General features: G+C 32.6%; 3 protein-coding genes across 6 annotated transcripts; 2 read left to right on the top strand and 1 right to left on the bottom strand.

Moving 5' to 3' along the window:
• The first annotated feature begins 188 nt into the window (after nucleotides 1–188).
• SWIP (strumpellin and WASH-interacting protein) lies at nucleotides 189–5,208 on the top strand. Of its 3 annotated transcripts, XM_066302283.1 has the most exons (15): nucleotides 189–430; nucleotides 481–608; nucleotides 666–825; nucleotides 1,027–1,199; nucleotides 1,257–1,478; nucleotides 1,531–1,767; nucleotides 1,834–2,010; nucleotides 2,064–2,396; nucleotides 2,707–2,791; nucleotides 2,902–3,134; nucleotides 3,189–3,520; nucleotides 3,576–4,066; nucleotides 4,205–4,603; nucleotides 4,660–4,853; nucleotides 4,907–5,208. In XM_066302283.1, the coding sequence occupies exons 1-15, from the start codon at nucleotides 379–381 to the stop codon at nucleotides 4,961–4,963; spliced, it is 3,273 nt and encodes a 1,090-aa protein (XP_066158380.1). In that variant the 5' UTR covers nucleotides 189–378; the 3' UTR covers nucleotides 4,964–5,208. The 3 variants fall into 3 exon arrangements, with proteins under 3 accessions (XP_066158380.1, XP_066158382.1, XP_066158381.1); XM_066302285.1 differs by lacking the exons at nucleotides 1,531–1,767; nucleotides 1,834–2,010; nucleotides 2,064–2,396 and having other exon boundaries at nucleotides 1,257–1,361; XM_066302284.1 differs by lacking the exons at nucleotides 189–430; nucleotides 481–608; nucleotides 666–825 and having other exon boundaries at nucleotides 1,066–1,199; nucleotides 1,279–1,478.
• Nucleotides 5,209–5,487: 279 nt separating this feature from the next.
• On the bottom strand, nucleotides 5,488–11,546 carry LOC136350514 (FHIP family protein AGAP011705). Its single transcript, XM_066302287.1, has 9 exons — nucleotides 10,972–11,546; nucleotides 9,606–9,793; nucleotides 9,290–9,541; nucleotides 8,948–9,159; nucleotides 8,449–8,897; nucleotides 7,749–8,043; nucleotides 7,330–7,694; nucleotides 7,116–7,240; nucleotides 5,488–6,866 (listed from the first exon to the last, which is right to left on the bottom strand). Exons 1-9 carry the CDS (start codon nucleotides 11,110–11,112, stop codon nucleotides 6,548–6,550), a joined length of 2,346 nt encoding a protein of 781 aa, XP_066158384.1. The 5' UTR covers nucleotides 11,113–11,546; the 3' UTR covers nucleotides 5,488–6,547.
• Nucleotides 11,547–11,685: 139 nt separating this feature from the next.
• On the top strand, nucleotides 11,686–16,691 carry Duba (Deubiquitinating enzyme A). Of its 2 annotated transcripts, none has more exons than XM_066302300.1 (9): nucleotides 11,686–11,976; nucleotides 12,123–12,223; nucleotides 12,935–13,259; nucleotides 13,346–13,501; nucleotides 13,849–14,005; nucleotides 14,061–14,278; nucleotides 14,338–14,608; nucleotides 14,721–14,927; nucleotides 15,049–16,691. In XM_066302300.1, exons 1-9 carry the CDS (start codon nucleotides 11,905–11,907, stop codon nucleotides 15,180–15,182), a joined length of 1,641 nt encoding a protein of 546 aa, XP_066158397.1. In that variant the 5' UTR covers nucleotides 11,686–11,904; the 3' UTR covers nucleotides 15,183–16,691. The 2 variants fall into 2 exon arrangements, with proteins under 2 accessions (XP_066158397.1, XP_066158396.1); XM_066302299.1 differs by having other exon boundaries at nucleotides 11,687–11,976; nucleotides 14,721–14,931; nucleotides 15,053–16,691.
• The last annotated feature ends 334 nt before the right edge of the window (nucleotides 16,692–17,025 follow it).

Genomic DNA, 17,025 nt, shown 5'->3' with positions numbered 1-17,025 from the left:
TCATCGAATTTTTTTGTATTCCAATTGAAAAAGTATTGCTATCCCTATATTGTATGAAAAAATCGTGCAATGTTAACTGAGATAGAAGATAGCGAACCTGATCGGAGTATAAAGAAACTGGAAATTGTGCTTTCAGAGTATGTGGCAAAGCTCGGAAAATCAGATGATATTATTTGGCAGCAATTGTCATTGAGAGAGTTTAAATTAAAAATGAAATAAATAAATTACTATACGACTAGAGGAAACAATTAATTTAAAATATAATTTAAATTATTGGTACATAAATCTCACACATGAAATGTATGCAAAAATCGTCATTATCATTGTTGCCTAATATAAGAATGACAACAACGAACAGTGGCGAATAAAAATGCCAAAATGTGGGAAGCAACAAATTTAGCTGAAAAGAAACTAAATGCTGAAACTCACAGTAAGTCTTATCGATATTAAATAAAAACTTATTAACTTAATAAAATGCAGAATACATCGCTGAAGAAAAGCTACACCAATTTGGAGAGTTTATTGAGGAATATACGTCAACAACTAGCCTTAACCGAATACAAACTATTGCTAGAAATGATTTTGTTTCCAATCCAATATTCACTGATGTAAGTTATATTGCCATTGATGAAGATTGGTTTTCTGAGAAAATTAGACCTTGTTAGGAAAAGGCTACAGAAGGTGTATCCATATTACACCTCACCCATTCCGACAATGGTACACTGTCTCGAATTTTGTCCACTTTAGGTGGAATGTGCCAAGAAATAGAGTATCTAAAACAAGAAGCTGAAGAATTGTACCCATCCTTGTTGTATTATGAAGAAGGTTTGTAAAGATTTCAGAGTGTTGTATATTGTATCACAATTTGTGCCATATAATAGCAAAACTTATGATTAAAAATATAATATAAGTAAAGTTTTAATGATTTGCCCAAGTAGACACTAGATATGGAGTTGGAACCATTTTGGTTTTTATGCTTTAACCTGTTTAGAAATCAGAGACTTTAATATGCTTTAACTGTTTCAGAAGTTGGAGGTGTCAGAGACTCTCTTGAATCATTAAGCAAAATCATTGAACCACTACAAAGAACACTGACTCTGGTTAAAAGAATTAGAGATGTAATAGTCTTAACATTGAAACAACTTAGTGCAATTTTACAAAAAGGATATTATGTTTCAAACAGCTCATCTAGTTTTCCTGTATGTAGGAATTCTTTTTACTATGTCCCTTATATTTTACTTTCCACTTTGCTTTAGGAAATCTTATACCTATTTGCAGATATGCTAATTTGCCTATTGAAATTTGATGCCTTGCTTGAAGACCAAGTTTTAAGGAGCCATTGGATGGCATACAGAAGGACTGTAAGGAATATTTTGCATAAAAAGTCAGGATCAGAGTTTGACACAAACAAATTAAGGTCTTTTAATGACATTCTAATTGTTTTGGAAAACTCCCTAATTTCAGGGACTGTTTTAAAGGTGTAAAAGATTGAAGTGTAATTGTAATTGATAAACACTGCGGTTTTTGCAGGGCTCTATAGATGGTTGCTTAGAAAGCAAGTTAATTATTGATATTAAAAAAAGTACCTTAAATGTTGAAGTTTACAGTTTTTTAAATAGTTTACTATGTGCTATAGAAAAAGATGAACATAGAATTTTATACAAAGACGGAATATTACAGTTAAATGTATTAGTTGCCTTTTACATAAATATTTTTGGAAATGCAGATAGAAAATTTACCAATCGACTATTGGATTTAAACAAAAAGGTAAAATAAAATTTATCCCGTAAAACATTGACGTGCGTAACGAGTTACATACATATATCTTTCTAGATACCCGCTCAAATACTGATCGGGAAAATTGTATGGTACCCCGAACAATTTCTATTGAAACATGCACAATCATTCTCTAAATGTATAGATGAGAAAAGTATCGAGAATCATAGACTTAGTTATATTACTACTAGAGTTCAAAATTTGCCGAAAGATACAACCGTTCTTTGCGCTCAGGTAATTTCTGTTAGAACCTTGGTCAAAATCTTTTAAAATATCAATGCTTTCAGGCGTGCCTTTTTCTTGTAGACCTAGAAAACATCACCAGAATAAATGTAAAAGCTTTGAAAGTCAGGCAGCTTAAAGAAATCGGTATCCTACTAACTGACGGTTTGAAGCTCTTAACCAAAATAAATTGGATGGTAAATTTCATCATGGGAGTACATTTGGACAAAAATTTACCTATTACTAAAACGGTCCTGAATTGTATATCTCGATTAATAGAAGTTTTAAAATGCGTCCATATGTCTTTTCAAAGGCATATGCTGTTTTTGAAGTATGTGTTTCTCCTCATGTCACAGCATCTTCAACACGTAGCTTTATCACTTCTAGATATTTTGAAGGTAAGCTACTTTCTTATGAAACCAAAACTATTAATTTCTTAATTTTTTTAGTTTAATTGCGTACTTTTTAAAGGAGTTTTTCCTTTAAATATTATTATGGTGTACAAAGGGTGTTTATTTAATATCAAACTATTGACTTACTCTATTTTGACATTATGGTGGAACAAGTTTATCTCTATTTTAAATGTCTCATTATTTCATTCAATATTGTCTTCAAAACTTTAAATCTATGAATTAATTTTTACATTTCAATAAGCTATTTCCTTTCAAATGAATTATATACTTCTATCTATTCAGATACGTGTTTCAGAAAAACCAAACACAGGCCAAGTCGTACAAAGATCTACAACTTGATATATTGTCTTCTCTAAAAGTATGCGAACAAGTGTTAAAAGGTAAGGAACGAAGAAATGCTGCACGATTGGCCGGTTATTTGCGTGGATCTTGTAGTCGTTTCTTACTTTATCGAATCAAACAATCATTTTAACAATGTGATTTATTTTAGGTCCTAATACTAAATGGCGTCTCGTAGTAGCCAATTTGGCGATTTCAGCAAGTGGTTTGAATGCAATCTCTGAAATTAGATCCGTTTTACAACAATTAGAAATATTTTCGAAATTTACACACTTTGTGAACACATTCTGTGATTGCTCAGTGCTTTATTGGCATTTTAGTTACGTAATGCCAGTGTATTTTAGCAAACTCGTTGCGTCTAAATCAAATCTCTCTAAATGTTATGTAAGTTCAAAGTTGATAATTCTCCGAAGCAAATATCGGAAGTAATGCTTTTAGCCCCTGTTGAGCACTGTAACGGACTGTGCGACAATGAATGGAAAGGACATTTTAGGAGAAGCAAGCACGATTCTTCGGGAGAAGTTATGTGGCCCGTTAAATCAAATTATAGAAACAAATTTAAGACTGCAAACTCATTTGCACTTAGACCTGCCTCCTTCTGAACCATTCCAAAATTATTTTTCCGTGAATTTTAACAAGTTGCTGCCAATTCCACTGGACAATGTTTATAAGAGTATTAAAAACGATACGGAACATTATATGAGCACAACGTTTTATAACCTCACGACGGTGGTGCTGCATGACTGGAGAACCTATGGAGAAATGCGACGGTAATTTTCCTTTAAAAAATGGTGATGTTTTTATAACTGAGATTTGTTGTTTCAGATTAGCGCTGTTGCAATACAACCTCGAAACTGTAGACGATGATTTGCCAATGCAAACTTTAGACCAAGGGTTAGATGTCCTTGAAATTATGAGGAACATAAACGTTTTCGTGCAAAAATATCTATACAATTTAAACACCCAAATTTTCATTGAAGAAACTAGCAATAACAAACATTTAAATTCAATTAACATATCCCATGTTGCAAATTCTATAAGATCGCACGGTATAGGGATTATGAATACGACAGTTAACTATACATATCAATTTCTCAAAATTAAATTCCGAATATTTTCCCAATTTCTCTTTGATGAACAAATCAAGTCCCGCCTATTGAAAGATTTGCGGCACTTCATTGATCATAAGAATGAGTGTCACCAAATGTATCCCTATGAAAGAGCTGACAAGTTTAACAAAGGGATTCGCAAGTTGGGGCTTTCAAATGAAGGCGACAGTTATTTGGATCTATTCAGGAAAGTTATCACGCAAATAGGTAAGATACACCTTAACCGTAATAATATCTTGAGTCAATGTTGATTAGAGACCTTGAAAAGATCTGACCTCAAAACGCTTCTATTAGTAACTTTAAAGGGGGTGATGTTCAAAGTTTTTTCACGCATCTTTTTCTTAGGAAACGCAATGGGTTATGTAAGACTAATTAGATCAGGCGGAAACCGATGCTTAGCACAAGGAACTTGCTTCATACCTGACTTAACCAAGACTGAGTCTCTAGTAAGTGATAGTGACAGTAAATCTATGTCGGAGATGACGAGCAATTCTGCCCAACTCCTCCTGAAAGACTTAAAAAGTTTCACAGAAAATTTCGAAAATACAACGGAGTATTTTAAGCTGCTGGTGCAGGCATTTATACCTCATTTTAGAAATCCAAATAATATGCATTTAAAAAATTTCTTCATAATCGTACCTCCGCTAACAGTAAATTTCATTGAACATTCCTTGACATGCAAAGAACGACTTTTTAAGAAAGACAAAGCCGATAGTGCCTTTACTGACGACGGATTTGCACTTGGTGAGTTTTGTTGAAAAAAAGCTCATTAAAATCCGTAACATTTTGGGCTTTTTAAGGTTTGGCATACATAATCCAACTCTTAGATCAAGAAAGTCAATTAAACTCCTTACATTGGTTTGACTCTGTTCAACGCAAGTTTAATCTGGATAAGCAAAAGGTTCGGGAGCAGACAGTGGTGTCAAATTCCGAAGACACAAAGTTGAAACAGACGTTAACCTTGACGGAAAGAAGAATCAACACCTTCCAAAGAGTAAGGATTTATTTTCAATTTTAAAAAGAGCGAAGTGACAATTTTGTTTGCAGGAATTCAAACTCTTGGAGTACAGCTATAGTAGCGCAAGACTGTTTTTTCAGTCCTAAGATCGAATTTATCTACTTGGAATAATACTATTTTTATATATTATAAAATACCTAATTTCTACTAAATTTTTTTAAATCTACTTTATGTAGTATAACTGAAGTTTTGTTAAGATAAAATAAGAAAATATGCACTCAACTGCATTAGATAATAATAAACTTTACTTTATGTTGTATACAACACAAATGTTTTGTTATGGAATCGTATAGCTCTATCTACAGGTTTAATTAAATTATTTTTACTTAAAGTTAGTTACTTTATACTTCAACCCATAAATCATGCATTATTTGTATTTATAACTATTCATCATCAATCTAAATTTATTGAAATGGGAGTTTGAAAATAAGGAACTTCAAAATGGTTTTGTTTTTCTTAAAAATGTCTAAAATCTGCAAATTTGCATATCTTGACACAAAAAGCATTAAGGATATGAACGTACACAACTGAAAAACATATATCGGTGAAAATACACAACGCAGAAGTCATTTGTTCTTGGAAAATGGATTTTATGTAATAAAAAAAACAATGATTTAAAATGCAGCATATATTACATACATCTCTTTATATTCACAATTCTCGTTTTAATACAGTTGGACTTACACTATACAGCAATTACAAGCAGAAATCAGTACTTATCAGTAACACCAATATATTGATTTACGTGTAATTTATAAAAAATTTAGATAGAATTCATCTTTCTACGCTTTACCATAGTTTCCTCTTAATTCTAAATAATTTTTAGTGAAAAAAGGAAATAAAAACAATATGTTTCAATCTACTGGAAATTGATTCGAAAAACAAGTCGCTAGTGACTGAACTGGAATGAAAAACAACGAAATGAAGACAAAAGAGGAATTGGAAAATATAAAGTAAAATGCGCAATTTTGATATGTTCCTTTTATAAATATGTAACATATATTTTTATTTTCTTTTATAGCTTTGTCGTTGTCACCTTTTAAACGATTCTTCCACCTGAAGACCATATAAATAATACACAAACGTATTATTGCAAAAAACTTATGACTTTCAAATCTCTCGTGACTTTGCTTTGCCATTCATTTCTCTTTTTCAACAACGAAAACTAGTATAAAGTACATCTCACAATTTCATTTTTAAACCTTTCAAACTACTTTCATGAACTATGCTCAACGCCAGCCTTGTTAGATACTGTCTACAGATCAAGTTATTGCACACAATAAAATCATAACAAACTAATATAAATAATATAGTAAGAATCACACTAATAATTTTAAAGCAAGTTTTAGTATATTTAGTGGCACTAATAAATTATGCATATATTGCAAATCAGGGTATAGAATTAATATTTATTTGGGGGTGTCTCAAATTCGTTGGTTTTACGGGGTGTCTGAGTTATGTTTAATGTTAGACCATACGCTTTTCGCCATCATGTTCTCGATTGTTATGCAAAGAAAGTCGATAGTCATAGAAAACTCGTCGGTATCTTGGTTTCGTAGATAAAGGGCGTTATTCGTAGAATTTACTCCAATAATAAAAATTCAAATATAACGAATTTGTAGATTTTAAATCCGTATTTTAAAGGCCAACAATTTAATTTTCCCATACTACTAATTCATAAGAGAGGCCAGTTGAGCAATGGTATGTTCTTGTGCTAATGCCGCTAATTCTTTGACCCATTCGTCTAGCAGAACTGCGCATAACGCCACATGTTGCGCCTCGTTAAACTTAGGATAAATTGAATTAATTTGAACTTCTTCTGATGAAGTTACCATGGGTAAACAGGTTTCTAGTTGGCTAGGCCGTCTACCAAAAATATTGGTTATAGAAGGTATGGTTAAACTCTTTCGTTTGGGGCCATTTCGTTGGAATGATTCGTTGGACTCCTGTGGCTGAAGTCTTGGGAACGAAGTTTTCTCCATATGGTACCTAAGATGGTTTATTGCTTACGAGATTGTAATCTATTGCGAGTTTTCAAGCAGATTTAGTAAGAAATAAAACAAGTACATTTATTGTAAAAAACTGCTATTATGGTGCAATAACTGTAAAAAGATCAAAACACCTTAAATTTTATCAAAATAATGGAAATTTTGCTTAAAAATTGTTTTAAGAGTTCTGAGCTTCTGAATTATATGAGTATCGTAGGTAAATGAACCCCATAAAATTCAAATTACTTACCTTCTAATATTTACCAACATGATTTCTCTATTTACCAAGACCTCCTGTGCGTATTTTATGAGACCTACTCTATCATTCTGTCGACTCATATAATCATCAATTTGTCGCTTTATTACACCAATTATCTGAAGAATCAAACAAGATTGGATTTAAGTATCTTTTCATAATTGTCAAGCGAAAGAAAAATTCACTATCGGCCCAAAATACGATTTACCTCAAATATAGATGGTATATTCGGCTGCAGAACTAGATTATGGTCCAGAAGATAAGCTCTCAGTAACGTCTGAGGATACACGGCTAATCTAGAGATCAATCCTGTCAGGTGCAAATTAACATATATCGAGTTCGACATAAAAACTCGCAATTTGTCTAATAATATTGTGAGAAATGGGCCAGCACTAGGCGGCTCATCTAGACCAGGAGTTTCTTCAAAGCTATGATTAATATTCACTCGTCTGGGTTTATTTGATGAAATTTGCCAAAACTCATGGTCTTCTTTGATATCATCAGAATTTATCATACTAAAACTTTCATAGCCGCTACTTCTTTCCAGCGATATGAGACTGTCGGATTTCTCTTCTAAACAACCTGAAGTTAATAAAGCTACCAACAGGAACGAGTTCCGTTGCTTACCGTTATTAAGCAGAATGTCGTCATCGCCATTGTAGCCGTTGCTCCAATTTAAGCAAGCTTTCTGACAGTGTCCGATTTTATTTCTGGCATCGCAAAGATATGCATAGTATTTCCCATAAAGACTTTGTTTATGTTTTAAATGGTTCCACTGACCGGAGTCGCCGTCAAAATCGAGATCTGATTCTAGCAATTGAGAACAGTTTGGGGCAAGTGATAAAAGTTTCTCGAAACTTGGACATAAAGGATCTATTGGCAGCAGCATTTTTCTTTGGGACATAATGAGATGAAAACATGGCTAAAATTATATGACGGAATTTTTAAACTGAAATTTAAGAATTGGTAAGAAATTATATTTTCCGGACTTGAGTGGATTTGCTAACAATATTTTTCACTCAAATATTTATCTGATAATTCAATACAGAAATTAATTATCAGCAAATAAAATAAAATCCTTGGAATACCATCCTCATAACTTTTAATAAAACAATAAATTTAAATGGATATTGTATCTGACGATAAGGATTAACGTGTAGGTTTTCACTTTATGCTGTAAAGAGAGTTACTAAAAGTTGTAGATAATGAAATTTTAGCCTTTTTCTACAATAAATAAAACAGGGTTTCAGGCCCCACTGAATAAACCTCTACATATGTCCGAAAAATAGAACTACAACGTTTATTTCTATAAATAAAACCAAATTACCTGCAAATACTTAAAAACCAATTCTAGAAGTAGATCCTCACAATTCAAATCGATCATACTTTCAAAAAGTGCTAATGATACCAAACATAGCTGCATGTCGTTTGATTGTATGCGTTGTATTAAAATGTTTAGAAGTCTTTGCCCATCATACTCGACTTTAATTAAAAATTGTAGGACGGCATGTAATAATCCAGGTTCAGCCACAGTACGAATAATCAATTCAAGGTATGCAGTAGCAGCAACCTGCTCTTGAATGTTGGTTTGCAAAAGGGCTTCTCCCAGAACGGGGATTAAAAAGCCTCTGTATAAAAATTCCTGTAATTGTTTTCTTATTGACGGATGGGCTACTTGAGCTATTGCGTTACTAAATTCTAATGAAGTTACAAAATATAAAAGTCCATTGATTTCATTTACATCGTCTGGGGTAAAACGATGCCAATCAGGTACACCTAAAATTTTCAAGCTATTCATCACTTCACCTCTAGTGAAACAAATATACCTATATCATCTATTGTATTTGGTAAAACTGAATATAATCCACTAAGGCCAGATGCGAGCAAAACAGCGAAATTTGATATTTCTGATATGTACAAAGCAACGTCTTTATTTTTCTTTGATAGAGACATACATAGCAGCAACGCATCTCTTGCTCTCATTCCAGTAGCATCTTCTTTATGTACAAAGGGAATAAGTAGAGAAAATATTGTAAACCTTAAAAAAGTAATCTGAATTGGCAAATAAACTAATGCAAATTAAGGACTGACTATAATTAAACGCTTTTGCACTTGACCGGCATTGATTACATGTAACCTTGTAACACTTATTTTAAAAACTTACTTACCTATTGCCTTTTTTTTCATTTACAAAAAATAATTTAACATACTCGGGGTGTTGTACCAAGAGAGTACTTAATTGGTTAAGAAGATCAATAAGCAACTTATTGACTTCTTCCCAAAACACTTCTTGATGGCAAGAGTTCAGCATTTTCAATAAAGGCTTTAAAAAAGAATTGTGCTCCAGTAACAAATGTCTAGTGTGTCTTATGAGAGTGTCATAAAATTTAATTTGCTCAGATCTTACAGCATTGGTATATCTGAAATATTGGTATATGTCATCAGTTTCTGAATTTAAAATACCTATGAGGTGAATAATCATACCTGCCCGATTTCATGCTCCATTCAAACAGTCTATCAAGAACATTTTCATGTAAGAGGTATTCCAGACACTTTGATGAGTTAACTGTCATACAATGACGGTCAGTTTTTTTCAAATCATAAAGAAGTAAGGTAATCATTTGCTCTAAGTGATTGACGACTCCCAGTACATCATCATGTGATGGTAATTGCTTAAATCAATGATGATTGTTTGGAAGGATCTAAGTAATATTGAATACTATACTATTATTTCGTGCTAGGTCAGAGTTTTTTTTCACTTGGCTTTTAGGTTCGCCTTATAATCATTTGTTAAATCTTTCCAATATATCATAAATCGCAATACACACATAAATCCAATAGAGAAGGATTAGTTAATTTGATTTATTTATTATATTTTTATGATGTTCAAAAAAGACAGGACTTGGTGAGCTGATCTAAGGAATGTGGTCAAGTAATTAATGGTAATTTTGAATAATTCATTATGGAATGTAAGGATAAATTTTAAAATTTTATCACAAAATGTGTTTGATACAAAATGCACTAAAAAAACCCTACCAATAGAATTTAAATCTAATTTAGCAATTTGTATGACATTCAAAATTCATTGGCTGACGTGGAAGTAATATGTTTGTCATTTTAACCATTCACACAACTACAACATAAAACAATTTCAACAACATCAGCATGTAAATTTGCTATCATGTTGAAAAAAGTCACAGTTAAGACACATTTGTCTCTGCTTATTGCAGAGCTAATTTAAAAACCATTCAGTCATTCATACAGTTGATTTTGAAGTTGAGGGTTTCCTTCTACCATCAAATAAAGCTAAATAAGATGCATTTTTTCTTTTGGTACTTTTCTGAAATATAAAAAAATATCCTCTTTGTTTTGACAGACAATGCAAATTTCACTCAGGTTCTGAGTTATCAACTTATCATAGGCAGATTCAATTAATTAAAAAATGCAAAGACAAATATTAAAGGGATTTAACCAAAACTAATTAGGAACAAGTTAAGTAATAATTATAAAATGCTTTCCTAGAAAGTGACCGAGACCACTTACTCAAGTAAACTTTTAGTTACATCAGGTTACTCAGCTGCACATATTGGAGGAAACAAACTGCCTAGAGTTCGTAAATATGTCCCAAGTTTATAGTAGATTTATGTAATGTAGTGTTTTCATAATGTAAAAAAGTTAAACTAATGTTAACATACTGAGCAATTTATACGTCTACAAAAGTAAGTAAATGGCCCCAAAAATGTTGCACGGCAAGCAACTTCTGTTGTATTGTCTTGGCTTTAGTTTATACTACTTACTTGAATAAATGAAGCTTTAAGGAAAGTAACTTATAAAAATATTTAATATTTACCTGCACCCTTTGTAAGACTTTAAGGGCTTGGTGCCAGTGCCCTTTAAAACTATCATAACAAGCCTGTGGGTCGCATTCTTCACTGTTCAAAATACTTCTATTGGTTCGCTGGAAAAATGTATTGTTTCTTATCCATTCCATAATATTCAGCACTTTACATTTAAGCCATTTTAGGGAACCGCGTTATTTCGTTCGTTAAATATCTCTTATCAAACAATGCAAATGCAATCTCATTTTCCTTGATTTTAATTAACTTATAATCATAACCCACTTTCGTTGATAAAAATTAACTAAAACAATAGAAAAAGTGTCACTGATGACACCTGTCGCAACTAGCAATAGTGACAATTCGCTATTTAGCAGGATAGGGGTCTTGTATATTGCACTTGGTGTAGGGATCGCATAACAGCAAAAGGTTGACGAGACGCATATCTAAGATGCGTGTCATTTCCGCGATTAATTTTAACGCTTATTAGGTTCGACGTGGTTCTCTCAATAAATGTACCCCTTTCGGGATACCGAATACTTAAAATTTAAAACCCTGACACGGTACTAAGTATTAATATTGATGACGTTCTTTTAAATTCAATTGTCACATTAAGATTCGACGTTTTATTGTTTTGTTATGTTCGCTTTAAGCTTTGTTCAACTGATCAGGACACCACATCAGAACGATTTTAGAATCTCTTTAACTAACTCGCATTGCAGATTTGAACTTGCAGTGAGCAATGCGCTTGCCTAGAAGGCGTTCTTGAACCGTTCCGATATGTGAGTTGGAACAATCCCGATGACAGCTGTTTTGAATTGAGAACCAAGGAAGGTTACTTTTTTACTTTCTGGAGGAAGTTGACATAATAGTTCGGGTATTTAGAAATATTTTACGGAAAATTGGATATTCAGAAGCAGAAATAATCCACAAAATCATATAGAATAATGACTATTCTACCCACTATCCGAAAAACAGCCAACAGTGGTGAAGAAAACAATGAACCCAATCAACAAAACGTAAGTATTACTGCCTGAGGTTGCACCTTCCATCAATTTAAGTATATTATATGTACATTTTCTTTATCATTGAACAATTTAAGAAATATGATAACATTTATCATATAATTTCTAATTCAGGATATGTTGGTTTTTGTCTTTTGTAGGGAACAGTGGAGAGGAATAATAGGAGAAATGAGATTGCTTCTATGCAAATCTCCTCTCTGTCAGAAAATAATGCCAGCGCCAGGAGGTCCCCATTTCCATTGTAAGTGGACGTTACGTTCCCTTTTATATAGTACATTTGTTTGTCACACAAAACACTTTTATAATTCTCATAAATATGTATAAACTCATCAATTACTACTAGATAAGAAGAATCTGCACCTCATATAAGTAGTGTTAAAGCAGAATTCAGAATGTCCCCTACAATAGATTCCCCTATCCAAAATTTTCCATACATATTCCCAAAACAGATAAAAAAGTAAGGTAAAGGTACACTGCCAGATCTTTTTGGCAGGACTAGCCAAAATTAGCCTGCATGTATTAAATATTTAAATAAATAAGTGTAAGTCAGGAGTTATGTAGTAGTAGCAGCTTGTTCTTTCTTAAAGTTGTTTTGCTGTATTAGAAAATTTACTCTGCTCAAAACTATAAACAAATCAGTTTATTATTCTAGCAAAGTAAAATCAGCTGGATTACTAGAAGTTCACAATTAGTTCACTATAGTTTTGCAATTGTATAGATGCATGTGTGTTGTGGTAGACTAGCAGTCCAGTACTAACACACAAAAGTTTTGGTAATCTGTTGTATTACTTTCATTAATTCATTTTAGCACATTCCAAAAATATAAACTATTATTTAGGGGTGGGGTTTAGAATAAATAAACATGTCTTTCAAATTTTGTTTCCAAATCTCCACTAAAAAAAACTTAAACTAGTTCTTACTACTTTTGCATTAATAAGCCCTGTTTCTTTAGTAAACCAGACAGGAAAGAGCGGCTAAGAAAGAGATTTAAAGAACCTGACAGAACGCGTGATAGGGAAAGAGAGAGAGAGCAAAAGCGCGAAATACGTCGGGAGCAAAAGAGAGATAGAATTGCAGTGGCTAAAAGAGATATTGGAAATGAAGCTCTTCTTGATGATAATGCCGACGATGTCGAGCAGGCTGTAGAACCTACGTGCAATAACAATAAGAATATTAATGTTGAAGTCAAAGAGGATGCCACAGGCTTTAATAGTGAAGATGAGTATGACGATAATAGCTTTAAGAATAGGCTTCTCACCAATGAAGAATGGCAGAAGGTATGTTTAATATTTGGTGCAGCAATATGATTCAAATAGGATGTTTAGTTTTAAAGTTAATATAAATAATAAATTAAATATTACAGAGAGATGAATTTTTTTCGCGAGGCATGTCAAGTTTGGGATGGGAAATTAAACAGATGAATGAAGATGGAGCTTGTCTCTTTCGTTCCATTGCAGACCAAGTTTATGGAGACCAGGAATTTCACAATCAAGTTAGGCAGGACTGCATGAACTATATCGTTAGTAACTATGCTGCAATTAATATATTTTTAAGTAAATCAAACATTTATCAATTATATTGAAAATTAAAAATTTTATTGGTTAATGCTTATGCAAAAAGTTAATTTTATAGACATAATTCATGGTTAGATAGATTTATGTGGCCTTTTGTTTATTTAATTACAAGCTGAAAAAAAAATTAAGAGGAATATTAAGGGTGTTTCAGAAAAACATGACAAAAATTTATGGTGGAATTTTCTGTGGAAATCAAAGAAGACAAATTGTACCCCTTGGCAGGATGCTAAGAGATATTTCCTTAGCCACCTTACTATATTAAAAGTACCAACTAATTTTCCTCCCTATTCAGGTCCAAAACCGCGATTATTTCGAGCCTTACGTAACTGAAGATTTTGATAAGTATGTGGCAAGGAAGCGCACTTGGCACGTTCATGGCAATCATTTAGAAATCCAAGCAATGAGCGAGCTTTACAATCGTACGATTGAAGTGTATTGTTATCAAGTCGGTTAGTATCCTTCTAAAGTCATTTAAGTAAAACAATTTACCAACTTTTGTTTTAGAACCAATTAATATATTCAATGGCTCTTCGAGATTTGTTAATAGCTACGAACCGATCAGACTTTCTTATCACCGAATGTGTCATTATAATTCGATTAGTAATCCAAATAAACCATCTGTTGGAGTGGGATTAGGTTTACCAAACTATCACCCTGTTGACATCGATAGAAGAAGACTTCATGATGGTGTTAGAGCCAGTGAGCAGCTTTTGATTGAGCAGGTACGAAAGAAAGAACCGGATTGTAAAGTTAGGTGGTAAAAATTGCCCTGTAACTTTAGACAATGTTGGAAGACAAGCTGAAAGCTACCGACTGGGAAGCTACCAACGAAGCAATTGAAGAACAAGTAGCCCGGGAGTCATATATTCAGTATTTTAGAGATACTGAGAAACGTCTTAAAGATCAGGGTCATCCTTTAGCGAGTGGGAGTAGTTCAACCGTCACATCGTCAATGGTTTCAAGTCCGAGGAGTTCTCGTCGAGGATCAATGTCCCCTAAAGGATGCTCATCTCCCAAGGGAGGTACTTCCCCTAAGAATTTGTCTCCGTTAGGTAAATTTAATATTATTCGTAACTGATTTTATTGTACGTTTTTATCTGCAAATCGTTGTTTCAAATTATTACTTGGGACTAGATATAATATTTTATTTCCCGAAACCTTTAGCGAGTCCCAGAACAACTTTTGGATCAAATAATTCTGAAGCTGAAAACCTACTTTCCACTTTCGTCCCGACAAAAGAAGAAGAAGCATTTGCTAAAAGAGTGTATAATTCTCCTCGAAGAATTTCTGAACAAAATGATGCCAGTTTTCCTGTCGAGTCCTTCCAAAAAGAAGAAGCAGGTCCTTCGTCGTTAATAGATAATAATATTGGTAAGTAATAGCTTTAGGTATACTTAAAGACACTTAAGAATTTTCCAAATTTGTGCATTTTGCTTTCCGTTTGAACAAAGTTAAAAATGATATCTATATAGTATGTGTCTAAATTTTCTAGGCAGCTTCGAAGATTTCGATCAGGAAATAATGGCTCAAGTACTGGCCGAATCGCAACAGACTTATTTAGACGACTTAAAGAAAAGTAAATCCAGAAAGAGAAACGGGTCCCCAGAACCCTCAACTTCAACATAGCTCGTTAATTTATTTCAACGTATTTACATAGTTTTAAATATAATATAATCAGAAGGATAGTTTTCCTAATTATCAAATGCATAATCGTCTTGGAAATGTACTTTTTAAAATGTTTATACAGTTTTTCATGATTAAAAGTCTAAGCTGCCTTTGCATTCCTGTTGAGCGGATTTGCGCAACACGTTATTATATATAAAATTAAGAAAACTGTCCTTCTGTGTCGTGTGTTTTCTTAAAATTGGGATAAAGGTAATTCTTTATTTTTAATTGAATCCACGTTTAAGTTACGAATATTTTTAGATTTAGTTTCAATCTATTAGATCTTATAATGCGATAAGGGACAGTGCTAGACATTTGAAGCGCGGAATGCTAATCAATTAGCAGACGTTTTGAAATTATCGTGAATCATCCGTCGGTTCTAATTTCGATTAGGTAAATCCGAAAAAGGTTGTCACGTATCTCCAGATCTGCGATGGTACTATTCTTTGTGTATATCCTTTGTAAGATTAATTTATTAAATATTTATTGAAAAAATACGTCATAGGAAAAACTCGATTATTTTGATCATGTACCCTGTATATATCACAATGTTCTTAGTAATACACCGATGTGTTTTGCTCGGATATGCATGTTTCGTTATTTTTCATGCGAGTCGAATGTCTAGCAGTAGAGACAATACATAAACCTTCGTTGTCTTCGCTAGCAAATTTAGTTCTTGTTCTTTTATTATTTTAAAAGAACTTAATGCCAAACCGCTAAGAATGATTAATGAATTAGGGATACAATTATCTCTCACTTATGTGCAACCTAAGAAGCCATCATAGATTTATGAATATGTTGTGATATATACCTTAATATCATTATGTTTAGTTACAAAGTTAGTTTGTATTAGTTTTGAATATCAATTTTAGTTCTTTGTTATTTGAATGTAGTTACAATCATATCGCTCCCCGGCGATAATAGGGGCACAACCGAAAAACACTAGTACTAAAGAAAATTCAGTTTTAAGTTTTAAGATTTTTTTTTGTATTGAAATTCAAAAATCATAAACAGGAATTTTAAGTTTGTTAACGACGACTGCTTAATTGTTGTAGTATAAGGACATACAGAAATCTTTTTCTTAAAAAAAAATCCAACTGGATCTTTCTAAGATGTGCCACTGTTGACCCGACCATTTATTGCATTTTTAACTTAATTAAGTGCATTTAGTAACTTATAGATCATGCATGATTAGCAAATTTGTTAACACACGTTCGTTAATATAAATTACTATAATCCCAAGAAAGTAAGAAACAAGTTTTTATATATAAAAACTTACAAACATAAACACTTTTTCTTGGACACAACGTTGTTAGGTATTTTATTTAGTAACTAAGTTTCGAAAATGTGATCATGATTATTTGAGTAACATAGTTAGTGACGTTTTATTCAAACATCAAATTTGCATAGAAGTGACTGTGACTCTTGATAATGGAACTTGTTCTTAATAAAAAAAAAATGAGGTCGTCATTTTTTTTTCTTTTATTAGAAGTGCTATTGTGTAAGCGTTTTTTTTTTAATTTAGTCCCTGAGAATGATTTTGAAGGGGTTCCAACCCACCTTTAATTCATCAACAATCCAACCTTCAATATTTAAACTTCTGAAAACTCGAGATTTTCTTTCAATTTTCGAGAAATTAATTAAAGTCTTGCTCTCTTTAGGAATAAAGCCAACATAAAATATTGTTCTTCATAGAACTTTGGCGATTAAATTTAACCCAAAGCTGGGATATTAATTTTCTAGGGTCAGACTGCCGTGATGTGAATATTGGGACAAGTTCTACAGGGCAGCTACATAGAAGTAC

Source organism: Euwallacea fornicatus, chromosome 3 (assembly GCF_040115645.1).
Source record: "Euwallacea fornicatus isolate EFF26 chromosome 3, ASM4011564v1, whole genome shotgun sequence".
Classification (NCBI taxonomy): Eukaryota; Metazoa; Arthropoda; class Insecta; order Coleoptera; family Curculionidae; genus Euwallacea; species Euwallacea fornicatus.
This window is presented reverse-complemented; position numbering and strand designations above follow the sequence as displayed.

Excerpts from the sequence above, each read along its gene's own strand:
- SWIP (XM_066302283.1), top strand. The coding sequence starts at position 379 with ATGTGGGAAGCAACAAATTTAGCTGAAAAGAAACTAAATGCTGAAACT. Across the intron at positions 2,397-2,706 it reads CACTTCTAGATATTTTGAAG|AAAAACCAAACACAGGCCAA; the intron begins GTAAGCTACTTT and ends TACGTGTTTCAG. Across the intron at positions 4,067-4,204 it reads GAAAGTTATCACGCAAATAG|GAAACGCAATGGGTTATGTA; the intron begins GTAAGATACACC and ends TCTTTTTCTTAG.
- LOC136350514 (XM_066302287.1), bottom strand. The coding sequence starts at position 11,112 with ATGGAATGGATAAGAAACAATACATTTTTCCAGCGAACCAATAGAAGT. Across the intron at positions 8,044-8,448 it reads TGGTTTTTAAGTATTTGCAG|CCATGTTTTCATCTCATTAT; the intron begins GTAATTTGGTTT and ends ATATAATTTTAG. Across the intron at positions 6,867-7,115 it reads ATGTTGGTAAATATTAGAAG|GTACCATATGGAGAAAACTT; the intron begins GTAAGTAATTTG and ends AAACCATCTTAG.
- Duba (XM_066302300.1), top strand. The coding sequence starts at position 11,905 with ATGACTATTCTACCCACTATCCGAAAAACAGCCAACAGTGGTGAAGAA. Across the intron at positions 12,224-12,934 it reads AGGAGGTCCCCATTTCCATT|TAAACCAGACAGGAAAGAGC; the intron begins GTAAGTGGACGT and ends CTGTTTCTTTAG. Across the intron at positions 14,006-14,060 it reads AGTGTATTGTTATCAAGTCG|AACCAATTAATATATTCAAT; the intron begins GTTAGTATCCTT and ends CTTTTGTTTTAG.